Source organism: Falco peregrinus, chromosome 7 (genome assembly GCF_023634155.1).
Source record: "Falco peregrinus isolate bFalPer1 chromosome 7, bFalPer1.pri, whole genome shotgun sequence".
Classification (NCBI taxonomy): Eukaryota; Metazoa; Chordata; class Aves; order Falconiformes; family Falconidae; genus Falco; species Falco peregrinus.
Genome location: NC_073727.1, coordinates 14,255,040 through 14,273,381, shown reverse-complemented (window position 1 = coordinate 14,273,381; position 18,342 = coordinate 14,255,040). Strand labels below are relative to the sequence as shown.

Below are 18,342 nucleotides of genomic sequence, written 5' to 3'. Positions count from 1 at the left end.
GTTAGGATGAGGGAGCAAGTAGCCATGGGGAAGGCTTGCAGGTTACGTCCATCTGGTAAATACCCCGTATGCATCCTGCATTGTGACGGAGTGGATAGACAGCTGAAGTGTGTCAGCCATGCAGCATCCCCCCTGCACACAGGCAAGACCTCCAGTCCGACTCATCTGTACAACTACAGCAAGTTGTTTCACTGACATTGTGGCTTAAATTCAAAGGAGGAAGAACCGAGCACTTTACCTCAACTGCATTTTCTGTCATCAGGTCCGTACATCCAACCGAGTGCGGTCCCTTTCCTTCGGGGATCCTGTAAAACTTCTCGGTGCTGCTGCTTCCTGTTTCCATCGGTGCCTTCAGTGATAATCCTGGGGGAAAACACAAAGCAGATCAAGAGACCACCATGCCTGCGTGCCCAGATCACCCACCCTGAAAAAAATCCAGCGCACTGAAGATTTCAGGAGCAGGAAATTCAAGGGTGAAGCTGGTATAAGCTAATGAGAATCAGAAATCTGAAATCCCGAGTCACCAACCTGACCTGCCCAACCTAAGGGGGGATTTCCTTGGAGCAGTGTCCTGAATCCCACTATCAGCCCACACCCTGCCCCAGACAGGAAGGCCTGGACGAGGCGCTTGGCTGGGGATACCGTGGTGGCACTCGGGGGTCACGGTGGCACTCGGGGGGCCGCAGCGCAGAGCGGCAGCAGCCTCGCTCCTTGGGCACCAAGGGGGAAGCGCCAGCCCAAGAGCGGCCAGTTTCAGAGGCCAAGGCAGTGCCCTCCCCGCCGGGCTATGGCCGCGGGTGCTCCTCCTCACGCCAACGGCACAGAGGCAAGATCCCGCAGCTCCTCGGTAAACAGAACCGGCCTTGGCGTCTGGAGGAGCAGGACGGCACGGAGGAAGCCAGCGCTGCTGCCATTTTCCCCTCAGGAGGAGTGACGAGGCTGGGGTCGGTGCCTGGACAGGCGAGGACGGGCTGCCCGCGCAGGAGAGGCTCTGGGGAGGCCCGAGCGCCCCCGGCCCCCGCCTGAGGCGACTCCCCCGGGCTGGGCTCGCCCGGGGCCGGGCGGGGCGCAGGGGCCGGGGCGGGCCGCCGCGATCCCGGCCGGGCCTCAGCGGTGAGCAGCAGCCCCAGCCCCGCTCTCCAGCAGCCGCCGGGGGGGGGGCATCTGCCGGCCTTCTCCCCCCGCCCCACCGCGGCCTAGGGGAGGCCCGAGGCCGTCCCAGCGCCGCGGCAGAAAGCAGCCCGGCGGGCCCGCTGTGCCCCGCTGCCGGGTGCGGCGCCGCCGGGCCGGGCCGGGCCGGGCGAGGCGGCCGGGCCTCCCAGGCCGGGGCAGCGGCGGGGCGGAGCGCGGCCGCCCCTCCCCGGAAAGGGCCGGCGGCGGCGGCGGCAGAGGGCGGCAAGATGGTGCGGAAGCTGAAGTACCACGAGCAGAAGCTGCTGCGGCGGCTGGAGCTGGTGAGCTGGGAGGCGGCGGCGGGGAGCCTGGCCGAGGTGAAGGCGCTGCGGCGCTACCGGCTGGGCCGGCGGGAGGATTACGTGCAGTATAAAGCGCTGGCCCGCAGCGTGCGCGCCTTGGCCCGCCGCCTCCGCGACCTGGGCCCGGCCAGCGCCGCCTTCCGCGCCCGCTGCGCCGCCGCGCTGCTGGAGAAGCTCTACGGGCTGGGGCTGGTGGGCAGCCGGCGGTCGCTGGCCGTCTGCGAGAGCCTCTCGGCCGCCGCCTTCTGCCGCCGCCGCCTGCCCTGCCTGCTGGTCAAGCTGCGGATGGCGCAGAGCCTGCGGCACGCCGTCACCTTCGTGGAGCAGGGCCACGTCCGCGTGGGGCCCGAGGTGGTGACCGACCCCGCGCTCCTCGTCCCCCGCGCCGTGGAGGACTTCATCACCTGGGTGGACGCCTCTCGCCTGCGCCAGAAGGTGCTCGACTACAACCAGGAGCGCGACGACTTCGACCTGGCCGCCTGAGGACGCGCTGCCTGCCCTGCCCCTGCTCTGCCCCTCGGGACACGCCTGGGAATAACCCTCGCCAGGAAGGACCACAGCCGTGCCCCCGCCGATGCTCGCCCCCTCCCCCGGCCGCCGATGCTCGCCCCCTGCAAACGCACCCAAAAGGGGAGCCAGGACGGGCGTATGCGCTCCCTGGGGGGGAGGGCCCTGCGCGCTCCCCGGGACCCTGCTGCTCCGGCCGACAGCCACGCTCATCCACATTGAAAAACTTCCCTCCCGCATCCATCGCTCCGAGAAAACGCCCCGTGGCCTGGCTGTACTGTACTTGCATCCCTGTAAAGCACAAGCGCTTGGAAAGGTCTCTGCCCGATGGCGGGACAGGATGTGGTCGGGTTGAAGTGCTCGGCCGCTAATGATAGCTGCGGGAAGGGGTTTAAGCCTGGCCGTGCGGCTGTTTTAGGATTGAGTTTGGCAGCCTGGGGGCTGCTTTTCGAAGAGGCTGCCCTGCCAACTCCCTGCCTTCAGCTGACGGGCACGCTGTAACCGGAGGAGCTGCTTCTGGAAGGGTTTTCTCATGATGGCAAGGAATGTGTGTATGGGGGGAAGTGCAGGGATTGTTTGTGGTCAGCAGTAAACAAGGAGGGCAAATGCTTCTTTTTCTGGAACTGTAAAAGTTTTGGCCAAACCCAGAATTTTAAAAAGGCCAAAAAAAAAGAAATAAAGCCTACTTTATTTTCATGTGAAGTCATTGATACTCTATCTTTGCGATATGGGGTTGCAGCTGGCAATTGGGCATCATTGGGGGTGCAGGATCTAACTGGGGGAGGCACTGGAGCGAAAGCTCTCCTAACCATAACTGCAAATCTGGGGGGACATTTGCATTTGGCACCTAAGACAAACAAAAATCTGTACCTGAGGGGAGCCTCAGGCCTCCTGGGGCTTTTGGGAACTTTATTCCCCTTTGAAATAAAGAGCAGAAAAGCAGAAATAAAACAGTGGGTTTGTGTTGCTGAAGAAATGTATGTGCTGTTTCTCTAAGAGTTTCTTCTGATTTTTAAATATTTTAGTAAGCTCTGTTTGTCATCGTGCAGAACATTTTTTTAAATGTGATTTCTTTTATGTAACCTTATTTTCTTTTTCCTGTTTGATACCTACAAGGCTATTACTGACTTGGAGTGTTTTTTGCTAAAAATGCTTTCTTTCCCTTACCCAGGGCTACAGAAGGATTTGGCCATAGGTTTAGGAGTGGAGCTGTGACTGCCCGTCCCAAATCCAGAGGGCTGGAGTTCAGTTGCAGCCACTACTCTGCGCCTGGATGCTTCAGCATGGCTTTTTGAGCAGGAAAGGTGTTTAGGTAGGGGGGGGGTAGCAGTATTGAATGATCAGAAATGGTCATCAAAAAGTTATGACTGTTTTTTAGAATGCAAACAAAATGTTAAAATGCCTACTGATCTTACAAGCCAAACATACTGAGCAGAGTGTTAACTTTTAAAGCAACAGTAGATATTAAGAAAAGGACATGAAAGAGGTGTGGCAACCCCTTTGCTTATCTTGTGAACTACTCTTTATACTTGAATTTCATTCAGGAAAACATCACCTGTAACCCCTTAACAGCCTTTTTCTCAGGGCATGCACCTTGATTATGGTAAAAAATACAAATTGAGAAGACATTTCGCACCTGAAGCTGTGACTTTTCTTCACAGCTTTGCAGCTTTCATCTAGAACAATATCATTGTTTCCTTGGAACTTCAGAAAGTGCCTAATTCAGGTGCAGGTAAAAATGGTGCATTTGCTCTGCTTTACTCTTTTGGGGGAGTTTAGGTAACAGCGCAGTGGCAGGGCATTTTACTGCTCAGATGCTAAACTGCTGTTTTGCCCAGCCCTCGAAGGAACAGCAAAAAAGGAAATCTTGAACACCCCAGCCTGTCAGCCTCTGTAGTTTACATCATCAGCCTGTTCTTTTTGTCTTAAATTCACTTTTCAGCATTTATCTGTGAGCCTCCAGTATCTGTAGCAGAAGAGAAATGACCAAAACCCTTAAGGCTGTTAAATTAAGCAGTGAGGACTGATTTCTCTACAGATACTGTGGGATAACAGCATCCATCACCCCTGCTCTCCTCCTGCAGTAATGGAAATCAAAACCCTATGTTATTTTCAAGAAATGCATCAGGCCATGCGTTTATATGCCTGTAGGTGTCGAAGTCTGGAATTCTGCAGTATGGTAGCTGAGACCTGAAACCTGTGTCCTGCTCCTAACATTTTTTAGCAGCTGGAGTCCACATGTGCTTTGGGTAAGAGCTGGGTCTGCTTCAAGTGCGACAAACAGGGTGTCATCTCAGTCTGAAAATGGAAGTTATATCTGGCAGCAGTACGCCCATGTTCTTGCTTGCGAATGCAGTCAGGCAGATGATGACTTCCTTGTGTTTAATAGTTTTTTTGCCTTCAGTTCGTGGGTTTGAGTTTGTTTACCAGAGCTGACGTGCTGTGGCTGCCGCTGGGTGGTTCCTGCAGCAGCTCCGGAGCTGGGGATGGAAAGGGCGCAGGAAGCAGCTCCGGCAGCCTCTCCCAGCACTTGGATAAACATGCAGGCTTTTGTTAAATTCCAAGGCTGGATCCGACGTCAGTATAAATTGGCACTGGCTTCTATTGGTCCGTGCAAGCTGGCACAAGGAGGCAGTCTGGCCTTGCGCTTTTTGGGGCCAGATCCTGCCAACTTGCCTCCAGTGCTCTAGGGGCTTGCAGTAGGAGAGCTTATGCATATGAGAGCAGCAAGAGGGGGTCATGGGTGTCACTCTGCTTCTTCCCAGCATCTTCTGAAGTGGGTTTGCTGTTACTCAGGAGGCTCAGCATCTCTGTGAAGCTAGTGGGAAGTTACTGATGGAAGAGGACAGAGAATGGTGCTGCTGCTGTCAGGGCAAGCTGTCCCTGTGCCTGAACAACCTGATCTCTGCCACCTCCACCGGCATCCATCCCAGTGGTTGGGGGCTGGAGAGCTGCCAGCTTCTCCAGCAGGGGAGGAAGGGACTGCAGTGTGCTCTGGGCAGTGCCAGAGCTGTCAGAGCAAAAGGTGAGCAGTTTCCACACACGAGCTCTTGCTCGGATAGTGGGCAGTGGCAAGGGCTGTTCTACCAGGGCCTGCGGTTTTAATTTCAGGGTTTTTTCCTTTGGTTTGGTTTTTTTCCCCCTTTTTTATTTCCTTTTTTTTCTTCACGCACCGCCCCCCCCCTCCCCCCCCAACCCCCGACCTTGGCTTGTCCTTTACTTGAAGGCTGCCAAGGCTGGGGAGCTGGTCCTGGGGAATGTGGGGGAGCTGAAGGAAAGAGGCCTTCACACTGGTGCCTTTTGTGTGGCAGGGTGTAAATGCCTGACGCTGTCACCAAAATGCAAATGTGTTTTTCTTCCAGTGATCTGAGCCAGTTTGTGGGGTTTTTTCCCAGTAAACGAGCATACTGCACGTTTTAAATGCTGCTTCCATCCTTCATCTTGGTGTGGCTTAGTGCAGAGGTGATGCTGACCTCAGTCTTTTGGTGACAGCACATCACCACGAGCACAGAGGGCACACGAGGCTGGGGAAGGATGGTATGTCCCTCTGCTCAAAATGGGAAATGGAGACTAAGAGAAGCGAAGGTGGAGCTGGGTGATTCCTAGCCTTTTGGATGATGCCTTTGGATCCAGGGCCTCTCAACCATATCTGGGAGGACTTCCACATTCTCATCTCAGTAGCACTTCCCAGGGAGATGTTTCCCAGCAGGTGGAGGTGTCACTGTCCCCTTACTGAGCTTCCAGTCATCTGTTTTAAGTATATCCCCTGCCTGATTTGGCACTGGAGATTGAGACAGAGATCCATTTCTCATCACTGGGCCATGGGATCACCATAGTCCCTACCCCAGATACATTTCAACATCCACTGTGTCTGGTGGAAAGAGCACTCCTAAGTGTTATGACAGCATTTACCTGAGAGCCCCAGTTCTGGTCCCTGTGCTTAAATGTTCTGTTTTAGGCACTGAAGCAATTCTTCTCACCCTTTGCTTTCTGGTTTGGGCCTGAGGCAGGACCTGGTGGTGGAGAACTTGTCTGATGTGTGGTCAGGACATAGGGATGTCGGGTAGAAGCAGCAGGCAGCAGCACTGGAGTCAGCAGGATTGGCATGTGGGTTCAGTCTTCCTGTGGAGGTTCTGGATCCAAGGGCTAAATCCAAGCGTATCTCTTCCAGTAGGAATGTCCCCTCTCACTTCTCTACAAGCACGACTCCACTGCAGAAGGGTCCCTTCCCCTCTAATACTAGCTGATTTTGAGGAGATAAAGTGTTTTACTTCCAGCAGGCAGAAAAAAAGGGAAGGCCAATTGCTCATGACAGCCAGAGACGGAGATTTGAGCATCTCCACTTTCCTCCTGGAGTTGCCCATTAGAGGGTTGTCACAACAGCTTCTCAGCTGCTGTAAATCGTGTCAGCAGGGTTGCTAAGTGCAAGTCCAGACAGCACTGCCACCCTTGGCTCCTGCCCTGAAATGCCACCGGCTGCTGCTCCTGGAGAGGCTTGGATGGTCGTGTCACAGGGTGAAGTACAGGCAGGCTCTCCTGGCCAGTTCATCTGACTTAACGTTGCAGTACACCACTTTTTCACCTCTCTCTGAGTTCATCGGGCTCAAAACACATCGGGGGGAACCTCATCCTAAACCCACCGTCTCTCTCCCCACCACCTCTTAACAGCAGCCAGGGTGTAAGGTCCCGTGCAGGCATTCACCTTGCAGATGCTGGGTTTGGGGGCAATGAAAGCTGTGCTGGCAGAGCACCCAAAACCTCCTGCTCTGTGTCCCTCAGCCTCCCAGAAGAATTTACATCAGGAAGGACCGCTGGAGGTCACCTAGTCCAAGCCTGCTCAAAGCAGGGCACATATGGGGCTGCCTCAGTTCTGCATGTCTCAGTGCTGGACGCCTGAAGCAAAGTTTAATCACCCTCACTGTGAATTTTTTTTTTCCATCTTCCATCTAGCCTGGGTTTCCCCTGCCACAGCCTGGGACTGCTTTTTCCCATGCCCACACTGAGCACACCCGGATCGGGAGGTGGGTTGCTCTTCCCCACGGGAAAACTCAGTTCACCTTTTCCCTGGACGCTGGCTGGCGGTACACACGGAGGGGAAGGGGCACGTCTGCTGTACCCTCCCCTGCAGCTTAGCCAGAGTGAATCCCACCCCTCCGCAGGGACGCGCAGGGAGAAGGGGCTGGAAGGGAGGAGGCGGAGGAGCTTGAGCCCTTGGGAGTTGGAGACAGGCTCTGGGAAGGGCAGGCTGACGCCAGGGAGAGGAGCGATGCCAAGCTGTGCGAGGGGCTGCGCAGAAACTCCCCAGCTCCTTACAATCCCCCTTGCTCCTCCCCGTGCTCTCTCCTCAGACCCTTTTCCCCCTTTTAGCAGCACCCAACGCTCCACGTACCTGGTGTGCAGTGTCCCCGTTGCCCTCCGCTCCAGTCCCACTGGCCAGAGGAGCTGGACGGAGCCTTCGGCCACCCTCGGCCCTCAGGAGCCAGGCGAGAGGCGGCTGCTCCCGCAGGAGGACGTTTCTCTCGCGGGCAGACCGACTGCCGGGTTCTTCCCGAAGGGGAGGGACCAAACTTTGCCTTAGTTTTCAAATGAGACAATCTTTCTGGGAGATATCTTCCCTGGGCCTGCAAAACAAGTTTCCGACATGGAGCCATCCCAAAAAAACATTGCACGCCCCGGAGGACCCCACGGCTGCTTAGATGCTGGGCTGCGCCTTTGTGTGGCAGGGGGGGATTTATATACGGGCTTGTTTGCATGTGGCTGCGAATTTCTGGCTTTTCTCGCGGCGGCTGCTGAGCGTGGTGGCGTGGGGCTGGGTCAGGCACCAGACCCCGGTGAGAAATTCCCTGGCAGGGTTGCGACATCCCGCAGAGGAGCTGCCACGCTTACGGCTGGGCAAGGCGGGGAGACCGCAGCACGGGAGCACTGTGCTTTGGCTCAAGGTCCCTCCATCAAAATCCAAATCTTTTCCTCTGGCCTTATGAGAAAGGGATAACAACCCCGCAAGGAAGCTGATCCCGCTTTTGGGTGCAGCTTCTGGAGCAGCTTAAGGTGGATCAAGCATGGTCCCCCCTGAGGGGGCAGATCTGCACACCCCCTTTACGCAGCCCCCTCAGTAGTGCTGAGTTTAGGGAATTCACCATAAACCCAGAACCGATAGCAAAAGATGAGCTTTCTGAGAGATCAACAGGTTGATCCAGCCGATGAAACAGCCATATGAGCTTCAAGGCCAGCAAAGGGGGGCAGCAGGGGAGGGAGGGAAGGTGAAATTTGGTTTGGCTTAAATTGCTTGTGATGCTGCACCCATGGACTGTCGTCCCCTCGGTGAGCTGGTGAGCTCCTGAGGTGGGATCACTGGCTTCCCTTCCTCTCCCTTTGCATGTGTGTGCGTGGGTATGATGTGAAGCTAGCAGAACACAAAGGTGCTTGAAATGGATGTTTTTAAACTTTGAATTTTGTTGGCGTTTCCTTAGAAAAGAATAAGAAAGTTGTATGAAAAGGTCCCAGATCTATTTCTTTTCTGTACTTTTGTCCAGCACTCATTTTGGTGGATGCATTAAAGTGTAACATTTTCAGGATAGATTTAATGCTGATGAAATGTCTTAGAGGATAATTCTGAAGATCTCTGTTTAATCTAAAGGAACAGGTTCTTCAAGGTTAGTGAGAGGCAATGAGGAGGAGGTGGTGCATGAATGGTTTAAATAACAGAGACATGCCAAAGCCCATGATACTTCTGTGGCCCTCTGAGGAACTCCAACATTTATTATATTTTTTAATGTATTCTGATATTCCCAGATGTGCAGGAGTCAAACTCAGTAGAAGTCATGTGTGGGTCTTTCTCTTGCATCTGGTCTACACAGTCCAACCACCTAAGTCAGGGGACTTGCTGAAGCAGGCGGTGATTCCCTCTGACCTTTGTATCTCATCTTTTTCTTATAAGAAAGCAAGGTAGAGATGGTGGTGTGTTCTTCCAGCCTGGATTTGAGATGTGGTTGGGGTGTTTATGGGAGTTGGGAGCAGGGAAATGGCCCCATCCACCTCTGGCTCCCAGGATGCAGCCCCTAGGGTTGCAAACCTTCCGTCACATCAGCCTCTACAAGCTCCCATGTTGATCCTTTCCAACATGCTGAGCATGGCAATCAGACTCTTTTCAGTCTGTGAAAATTACCCCATGAATTAAATGTAATGCAAAAGTTGGAGCAAATCGTGAAACTTTTCTCGCTTATGAGGGGAGCTGGACTAATTAGATCAAGACTAGCTTCAATATGGCAATACAAAAGTTTTCTCCCCATTGATCTGGCCAGACTGGAGAAAATATTGCAGTGTTTCCATCCTCAGGATGATGGGGTAGCGTAGCGATCCTTGCAAGCTGCTTAAGTTCCCTGCCAGCAAAGCAGCCAGGAAATACCCCCTAGCACAGGTATAATCACTGAAATCCACAGCCTTGCAGGGCCAGAAGATCTGCTTGTGTTTCTTGATGAGGGTCTGTTGTATCGGACTGGAAAGTGCAAAGCACGGCTATAGAGACAAGATTTTTAAGCAGCATGTCATAGCTTGATTATTTGCACCAAAACCCATCAGAAGATGCATGCACGGGCATTTCTTTCATTGCAGTAATATGCTACCGATAATGGATCTGCAGCATTGGCAAGGGAGGAGCCAGTTTCCATAGCGAGCACCAACAGACCCGTGGCAAATGTTTGGCCTGAGCTGGCTGTTTGTTAGCAACATCCTTGAGAAATGCAGTGTGCTTTTGTCTCCGAGTCCTTTATATAAAGGGCTGCACTTTGCTCCAGATTTCCATGACTGCGAACCAAATATCACCATCAGTCCGTGATCACTGGTTTGAAGATAAATGAAAAATATTTTCTCCTCCTCTCATTCCTTTTTCCTTATTTTTGGATAAATTCTGATTTCTCATTTTTAATCCAGGTGCTCCTTGATCTGTTAACATTGCCCTTGAGAGGAGCTGATGCATCAGTGAACACCCACCAAATGACCACTGCTCTTTTACCAGGCACCTCTCCGAAGTGCGCAGCATGACAGAGCTCCACGAAGCTGTGGCTTTGGGGGACTACGACCTGGTGGATGAGATTTTGAGGACAGGGCGCTGCGATCCAAATCACAAGGATGCTGACTGGCACGACAGGACCCCGCTGCACTGGGCTGCTGCCAGAGGTAAGGGTACCCCTGCTCTGTTACCTCTGTGAACTGGCGGCGTAACGGGTGATGCTGAGCGTAATTACATCTTGCTGTGACGGCAATCAGTGCTGGTGATAGTCGCAGCTTCTATCTGTTCATTTTGTCCTTAACGAGCCAAAAAGAGAAAAATAGCAATTTAAATGGGAGCTCTGCTGCCAAAGTAATTTATGGGGTTGCCATCAAAGTGATTTTTTGGCTTTTTTTCCTGTTATGTGAAAACTTACAGTTTACATATGTCCATATAGCACGTCTCCTTGCTCCCCACATTACTTTTCTAAGAGGTGACTTCATACAGTACAGAGGAGTTACTTCTTATCTACACCTGCACAAATGAGCAAGAAAGCCAAGCACGCTGTATTTATACCAAGTATTTATCAAGCCCAAAAGAACAAAACAATTACAGTGTGTTTTACTTTGCCCTCCCTTTATCCCAACTGGTCGAATGAACAACACAGGACCAGAGGTTTTTTGCAGCTCCTGTTTGTTCCTTCACCATCAGAAGTGTCAGTGAAAGCTAAAAAACCTTTTGCAGCCCCCAAAAGAGTTGAAGGCAACAATATATAATGTATAATTGCGCACAGCATAAAATGGGATCTCACATCATGGCATTTGCCTTTGCTCAGAAATCAGGTGTGTGATTTGCTGGTTTACACTTGACACCAGTTTTTACTTTTGCTGGGATGGATTATTACTCATTTGAGCATCAGCAAAGGGAACTGAGCTATCTGAGAAAATAATGATGAGAGACTGGCGTGGCCTGGGTGGCACTGGGAACGATCTGGCTCAGTCAAGGCAGTGTGAAGTAGGGTAGAAAGCCTTTTTTTTTTTTTTTGGCTTCTTTAAGCAATTCCACAAGTTATAAAAATATGAAGGTGAATGAAAACAAGTGATTTCTCTAGCTCCGATCAAGCAGACCTGTGTTTTAGTAAAGCTGTTCACAGGTTTTCCAGTTTTTTAATGTTTAGATTTTATTTTGCATCGAACTAAAAACCAAACTAAAACAATTAAATAGTCAATAGCCAGTTGGTCAATGACTAACTGAGATGTGCTGTTCAGAAATTTGTACAAGGCTTTTTGCCTTTTTGTTGTTTTTGTTGTAAAATGCTTCTGGAAGCAGTCTAGTTTGGGAAAAAAAATTTCTAATGTTTGGGTCTTTTTTTAAAAAAAAAGCATTTTCTAATGAGTATCATTTATTTGATAAATCAAATGGCCAGGTCGTGGGTAAAATCCATTGTTACATGCCTGAGAGAATTATGATCAACTGTGTGTGACCATCTTCTGCATCCTGAAGGTATGGTCTAATGCAGGTGTGTCTTCTCTCCCTGTTTTTCTGCCCAAGGGCAATCGGAGCTGGTCAAGCTCCTCGTGAATCACGGTGCCCGGCATTGCCTGCGGAGTGACGTGGGCTGGACACCGGCTCACTTTGCTGCCGAGTCGGGGAGACTGGGAGTGCTTCGCACCCTTCATTCCCTGCATGCTGCCATGGATGCAGCTGACCTCTTTGGTGACACTCCCAAACGGCTTGCAGAAATCTACGGTCACCAAGACTGCTCCAGGTTCTTGGAAAAGTGAGTAGTGATGGCCAGTCCCACTGTGGCAGCTGGCAGGGCTCCAGCAATGAAAACTAAATTGACTGCTATATAGAGGACCAAAACGAATATGAGCATATTGCTTATCTTTCCACCTAAAGCTTATTAAAGCCATCAAGCATGAGTAGCAGGTAAGAAAATATGGGTCTTTGTTGTGGGAACGCCATTGGGAAGATGTTAATTTATTCCACTACCTTCTATGGTTTGCCTTGGTGTGTTTTCAAAATCTTTATCACTTCATGACATCATTGTTTTTATAAAGATGTTACAGAGTGATTTTTAAGCAATGGAAATGAAAGCAAGAACTAACAAGTATTAAACCCTTAGACTGGTGAATGCTGAATACACAGGTTGAATTATTTAAGAACATCCCTTTAGCAGTTGGTGTTGGTGTATGTATATAGCTTGGCTTTTCCTGTAGTGAAGAACAGAGCCACCCTTTTTTTTTTACGTAATTATTGAAAATCTGATCTGTTAAGAGGATGGCCACATATTAATCACTTCCAAATTTTGGAAGACTCCTTGTTGTTTTAACTGTTTACAGTTATCACTGTGGCACCATATGCAATGGCCAATATGCTTTTAAAGGGTTCCCAGTTACCATCCCTGTTTTTCAGCCACTGATTTGGCTCACAGGTGGTTTCATCCTTGCAAAGCTGTTTCCCTGGAATAGGATGCTGTCCTCCAGAGCTCTGAGCTGTGTTCCATACCTACATCTCTCTAGAGCAGTGGTACAGACCAGCAGAGGTTAACCAGCTTGTTCACTGCAAATCATACTCCCACACGTGCCCTGGCATTTAAATAATGCTGCTTGTGAAACTGGCACACGCCAGACGCAGAGATGCTGAGAGCACCCAAAGGCTTTTCCTCTCCTTGGTTTTTCTGTGAATTTACAGTCCCACCATAGTTCTTAACTAGCATCTTTTTTACCACTGCCACATTCTCAAGACTGCTTTGGCACCATATAAACCATGGCTTTTTTTTATAGATGCGTATCCAACTCAAAATCTCCAGCTTGCCAGTTTGGCACAAGAGCTGCCAATTTCAAAATCATTTTCATGGTGTTCAAAAACAATTTCATGGTGACTGGGCAAATATCTGAGGTAGCCAGTGCCTACCAAATGCCACCTTTCATTAATCCATGTAAACCTTTCTGTAGGTACTGCTGTCCTTTCGCTGTACTTCTACAGCTTGTTGGCTCCTGCTGAAAGGCTCCGTGCCCACTTTTTGTCTTGACAGAGCATCAGTGTCCTTCCGTAGGAAGAGACAGACAAACTGTGCAAAATCCCCCTGTACAGAGCCCAAAAAGCTTTCTAGGACAGCCACAGGTCCCTGTTTCTAAGCTCTGGCTGTTGTGGAGGCTGCTGGGACCTTTGCATTTCACCTGCCCACCCAGTGTCCAGACACCTCACAGCTAAAGCCTCGCTGTAGAGACCCTCGCTATTCACCACCTTCCCTCCACACAGAAGAATCACCTCTTATTACTCTTAGAGCTTCAGTTTAAAGAAATTCAAACAACCAACAGTTGATACCTAAGCTTTAGTAATCTATATATTTTTTTACGACCTAGACCCTGGCTGGGATAAGCTCGGGTTTGCCACCTCTTGGAGAATGGGGCACTTTCTTCCAGGGGAGAGGTTCTCTTTATACTGTTCTCAGTGCTTGGCTTGCTGAGGTTCTGTGTCAGAACAGGTAAATATTGTCTGCCCTAGAGGGTGAAAGTCCTGCAGGCTTGTTCCCCTTGATTAATCATTTATAGCAATTGCTGACCTAGTCAGTGCTGTCACTTTTGCCCTACTCTCACCATTAAGCCCTGCCAGGTCTGTAGCATTTGCCATGCACTTGGCTGTGCACCAGAGCCATGGCACTGAGGTGACAGCGAGAGTGGGGCAATAGCCCGGATGGTGCCAACGGGTGATGCCTGTGGCGGGCAGAGGCGCCTGTGTTGGTGGAAGCGGCTGGGAGGATGACTGACAGGATGATTGACATCCTGGTCTGAACCACCTCGGCAACAGCCTAGGGCCGCTCAAGTAGCTGATGGGGGGTTTTCTGAGGTGAATGACTAATTTAAGGTGGAAAACTTGTCTTTCAGAGCCACGTGCTGGCCTGACTCACCCCGTGGCTTCATGACTCAGCTAGGAGCATTGCCAGGACAACTTAATAACTGGGAAGATGCTTTGAATGCTCATGCCTGGGACATATTACAGGACATGGGAAGCTTGTATGATCACCTCACAGCCATAACACAGCCTGTGGCAGCCAGGAGTTTATCACCAGGGCTCAGGAACCCTTTCTTTAAGCCCAACCACTATATTTACAACCACAGTGGACACCTTTACCTCATGCAACAGTTTCACGTCTTCATGTCAGCAAACTTGGAGTCAACTAGGAGGAATTACTGCCATTTCTAGTATAATCGCGATTACCTTCTGCTCCTTCAGGTGTGCAGAAGGTCCCAGAGGTGATGTCCATGGTCAGGCAGGGCTCCATGGCTCCAATGGGAGCTGGGCAGTACCCATGTGTGCTGCAGACAAAATGAAGTGTGCGTCTGCACATTAATGCTGTGCAGCACGGAGCAGGTCTGCCCGTCACTCACGGTGTCTGTGGTATCGGTATGTAAATATGAGGGATATTCTGTTACAGATCATCACCATCAGTTTTGGGTATTTGCCTGTCATGCAGAAAGAGAGAAAAGGCAATTTTTAAAATAACAGCCTGAGGGGCTGTGCCAAATGCAGGGCTGACATGCATATCTAAAAAGGGCTATGAGCATCCAAATCCTTCCTCTCACCACTCACCGAAGTTTGCATGGACATGCAAAGGATAGGGAACAGCCTTCAAAACACAGCTGCTTCTGAATAACAAACACATCATTTGCATTAGATTTGTTATGCATGAGAAGGGCTTTACCCTGGCACTGTGAGAGCTGCCAAGGATGGTGCCAAGCAGGCACAGAGACCCACGGCCCCTGCCTGCCACCAGCATCTCTGCAGAGTGCCAAGGGCTGAAACTGCACCAAAGGCTCCTGCTATCTAAGCCCAGGGCTTACATATATGTATGTGTATGTGTGTATATATATACATGTGTAAAATTGTACAGAAAGAGGTTTCTTGCCTTTGGTAGCAGATACTTAATAGAATAGAATAGATTAGTTCAGTTGGAAGGGACCTGCAATGATCATCTAGTCCAACTGCCTGACCAGTTCAGGGCAGACCAAAAATTAAAGCATGTTATTGAAGGCATTTTCTAAATGTCTTTTAAACACTAGCAGACATGGGGCATTGACCACCTGTCTCAATGATATGTTTGTGTAGGTGTATGTATATCTGTCTGTCTGTGTGTGTATATATCTACAAATATATATATATATGTATCTCTGTAGTAAACCCATGCTATGCAGCACATCTGTGTGAAACCACTGGCTTTGCTCCATGCTGCCCAAGCTCTCAGCTGGGACAGCATTGCAGTGATGTGATGGAGCTGCTGTATTAGAGAAAAAAGGATTTTTCCTGATATTTGGTGCTATTTTTGACAGAGCGCCACAAATACTCAGTACCTACCGAATCAGACCTCTGCAGTAGGAGGAAAGGGTTTGTCTTCTCTTGGATAAGATTTACACTTAGGAGAGTCTATGTCTGGATCCTGGCAATGTTGCTGTCCAGCGGGGTCTCTGTGAGGAGAGGTTGGGGCTACACTGTGCCAGATACACCGCAGGACACAGCCCAGCCCACCAGTGGCACTGGGGGTGCCTCTGGAAACATGTGTAAGAAAGGGAAGAAGTACTGCCCAGCAGGGAGGAGTGAAGGAAAAAAGTGAGGAACAGCCCTGCAGCTCTAGGGTAAGTGAAGATTCCCCCCCACAGCCCATGGAGAATACCATGGTGATGCAGGTTGTCCCCCCACAGCCCATGGAGGTCCACAGTGGAGCTGGTACCCACCCTGCAGCCTGTGGAGGACCCCATGCCAGAGTAGGTGCGTGTGCCCTGAAGGACTGAGGCCCATGGACAGCACACACTGGAGCAGGCGTATCCTGAAGGACGGCAGCCCATGGGAAGGACCCACGCTGCAGCAGGGGAAGAGCGTGAGCAGGAAGGAGCAGCAGAGACAAAGTGTTATGGACTGGCTGCAAGCCCCATTCCCCATCCCCCTGCGCTGCTTGGGGAGAGCGGGGAGAGGAGCTGGGAATGAACAAGTGAAGTTGAGCCTGGGGAAAAGTGGGGGTGGAGGTATGGTGCTTTAGTTTTGTCTTTGTTCCTCATCATCCTACTCTATTTTCAATAGGCAATAAATTAAATTGATTTTCCCCAAGTCAAGTCTGTTTTGCCTGTGGTGGTCCTTGGTGAGTGATCTCCCTGCCTTTATCTCAACCCACGAGCTCTGTAGTCTTTCTTCCCTCATCTTGTTGAGGACAGGGATTGAGAGAGCGGCTGAGTGGGCGCCTGGCAGCTGGCCAAGGTTCACTCACTACAGTGGCTCCTATTTTTTCAGTGCTTTCTGCTGCTTACTACTGGTGTGAGAAAGAAAAGGTCCTTTTCTTTGGATTTTGCTGTTTTTTTGAAAGGGAACTGGTCCTTCAATGACTTGAAAATTGGTGGTTGGATTAGATGATCTTTAAAGGTCCCTTCCAAGCCAAACCATTCCATGATTCTAGGTTGTATGACTTGGAAGTGAAAGATAGATATACTGGTCTTTTAAAATTCTTTAAAATTCCCTTTAAAAATTCCTCGAATAGCTACAAAATGCAGAAAGTAGCTATCTATTTTTTAGTTTGAGGTTATTTTTTTCCAAAAGACTATGTCTGTGCCAGGCACATGTAAGGACTGTAAAGACAAAATTAACAACACTTCATAGGAAAAATATTTAAGAGCTGTGATTGAAAAAAACATCACTAAAATGATAAAAAGAAATAAAAATTCCACTGCTCAAATGAGCATATTCATTTTGGTCTTGATGAAAGTGGTTTTTAATTTGCTTTGGTTGTTTGCAATGGGAAATGTAATGAAAACCATTGATATTTCAAGGCTATAAGGAACATTGCAGTGAGTTATGTTTATTTTCAGGTTACAAGCTTGTGCAGTGTCCTTCAATGAAGATCTGGGTCTGTGTTCGTTTAACAGAAAAAAGATGTGAATATCACAACCCCCCCCCAAAAAAAAACCCCAAAAAAACCCCAAACCCCACCAAAACCAAAAAAAGAAGACTTGGGTAAATCACAGATGCCAAAAGCAAACTCCATGCTGACTCGGAAATCCCAGGGTCTGGGTGGACGATGGTTCAATGTGTGACATCCAACAGGTTTCACATGCTTGAAATCATAGAGACAGCTTGAAAAGCACAGCTAAAATCCCCAGAACCAGAGGAGAGTTGTCAATGATTTGTATATGGAGATACTAGGCTGGGAAAAATGGTGTCTTCTACAAAAAGTTTTACCATGCAAAATTTGAACCTCTGAAGCACAGCTGTATTTCTATGGTATTGCATAGTTAGAGTTATTATTTTAAAAGAAGAAATGGGGGTGTATTGTCCAGTTTATTTCTGGATTTGAATGCAAACTTTACCAGAATTTCAGGGTTGAATTGGATTTGGATTAGACAATTCATGAGGTTAAAAGTTTGTCTGTAAAGAATAACTATCTACAAATCCTCCCAAATTCCCATTGTCTTCAGATCTGATGTTTTGGCGTTAAGAATTTCTAATATTTATGAATGAGCAGTATAGAAAATAAAAGAAAATGGAAATGTTGCAGTTGCAGCGAGTTACTATATTATGTACGGTTGCATTAAATGTGCTCAAGTCTATTTAAAAGCACACTAATTCATAAGATCCGTCTTTTGAGAGCTTTGCACAGTTAAAATTATGATTCCGATGGTAAAAGTCTGATCTCACCATAGATCTTTACCAGAGGTTTCCCACTTCAGCCCAGCTCTCAGTGAGTACCTGGTCGCTTGGGGTGATGAATGCTGCTCGGTTTGGGATGGACCTCAGTGTTTTCTCATGTATTTATTGCTGGCAACAGTGTTTTGACCATACCAATACAGGATCCCCTGACACTGTAGGTGGGCTGCTCGTGGATGGTGGAGGGGCTGTGCTGTCTGTGCTCAGTATCTGAAGATGCACTCTTGCTTTCTTCCCCAGAGCAGAGGAGGAGAGCAGAAACTATCGCAGGACAGCTGCAATGAAAGGCATCTCCTTAGACCAGAGAGATGAAGACTGGGAACTCAAGAAAGACGAGCTTCTGAGAAACCCACCATGTTCTCGGGAACGCTACACACCCTCTGCTCAAAAGAAAAATCGAAAAAAAAGGGGGAAGCAGTAGTGTGCCCACTGAGATCTTGCAATGCAGAGCAAAGACACTGGCAGACCTCAGGTGCATCTGCAGGGTGAAATATGGATGGACAGGAGAAGCAGATGGCCACCGGGATACATTCTTGTGATGTACCGTAAATGCTGTCATTGATAGGGAGCAGGTAGAAGTGCTTCTGTCTGTCTGTGTGTCTATACATATCAGATCTCAAATATCAGAAAACTGCAGAAGATGTTTAAATATACTAATACTCTAATTCACTGAAGTGT

General features: G+C 49.6%; 3 protein-coding genes across 6 annotated transcripts in view; 2 read left to right on the top strand and 1 right to left on the bottom strand.

The window, feature by feature from the left end:
• Positions 1 to 7,788, bottom strand: part of PLA2G7 (phospholipase A2 group VII) — a 17,529-nt gene extending 9,741 nt beyond the window's left edge. The window contains exons 1-2 of one of the 3 annotated variants that reach the window (XM_055809950.1): positions 7,372 to 7,788; positions 239 to 363 (exon numbers count right to left, since the gene is read on the bottom strand). In XM_055809950.1, coding sequence (XP_055665925.1) covers positions 239 to 363; positions 7,372 to 7,735 — 489 coding nt within the window. In that variant the 5' untranslated portion in view covers positions 7,736 to 7,788. Of the gene's footprint in view, positions 1 to 238; positions 364 to 533; positions 674 to 862; positions 1,049 to 7,371 lie in introns of those variants that run through there. The other 2 variants (XM_027789170.2, XM_055809951.1) reach the window with 2 other exon arrangements.
• On the top strand, positions 1,360 to 2,684 carry IMP3 (IMP U3 small nucleolar ribonucleoprotein 3). The gene has a single exon (XM_055809953.1). The coding sequence runs from the start codon at positions 1,401 to 1,403 to the stop codon at positions 1,956 to 1,958; it is 558 nt and encodes a 185-aa protein (XP_055665928.1). The 5' UTR covers positions 1,360 to 1,400; the 3' UTR covers positions 1,959 to 2,684.
• ANKRD66 (ankyrin repeat domain 66) lies at positions 3,832 to 18,342 on the top strand. 2 transcript variants are annotated; one of them, XM_055809954.1, is made up of 4 exons: positions 3,832 to 4,231; positions 9,912 to 10,157; positions 11,521 to 11,749; positions 17,905 to 18,342. In XM_055809954.1, the coding sequence occupies exons 2-4, from the start codon at positions 10,019 to 10,021 to the stop codon at positions 18,083 to 18,085; spliced, it is 549 nt and encodes a 182-aa protein (XP_055665929.1). In that variant the 5' UTR covers positions 3,832 to 4,231; positions 9,912 to 10,018; the 3' UTR covers positions 18,086 to 18,342. The 2 variants fall into 2 exon arrangements, with proteins under 2 accessions (XP_055665929.1, XP_005239240.1); XM_005239183.3 differs by lacking the exon at positions 3,832 to 4,231 and adding an exon at positions 7,830 to 7,921.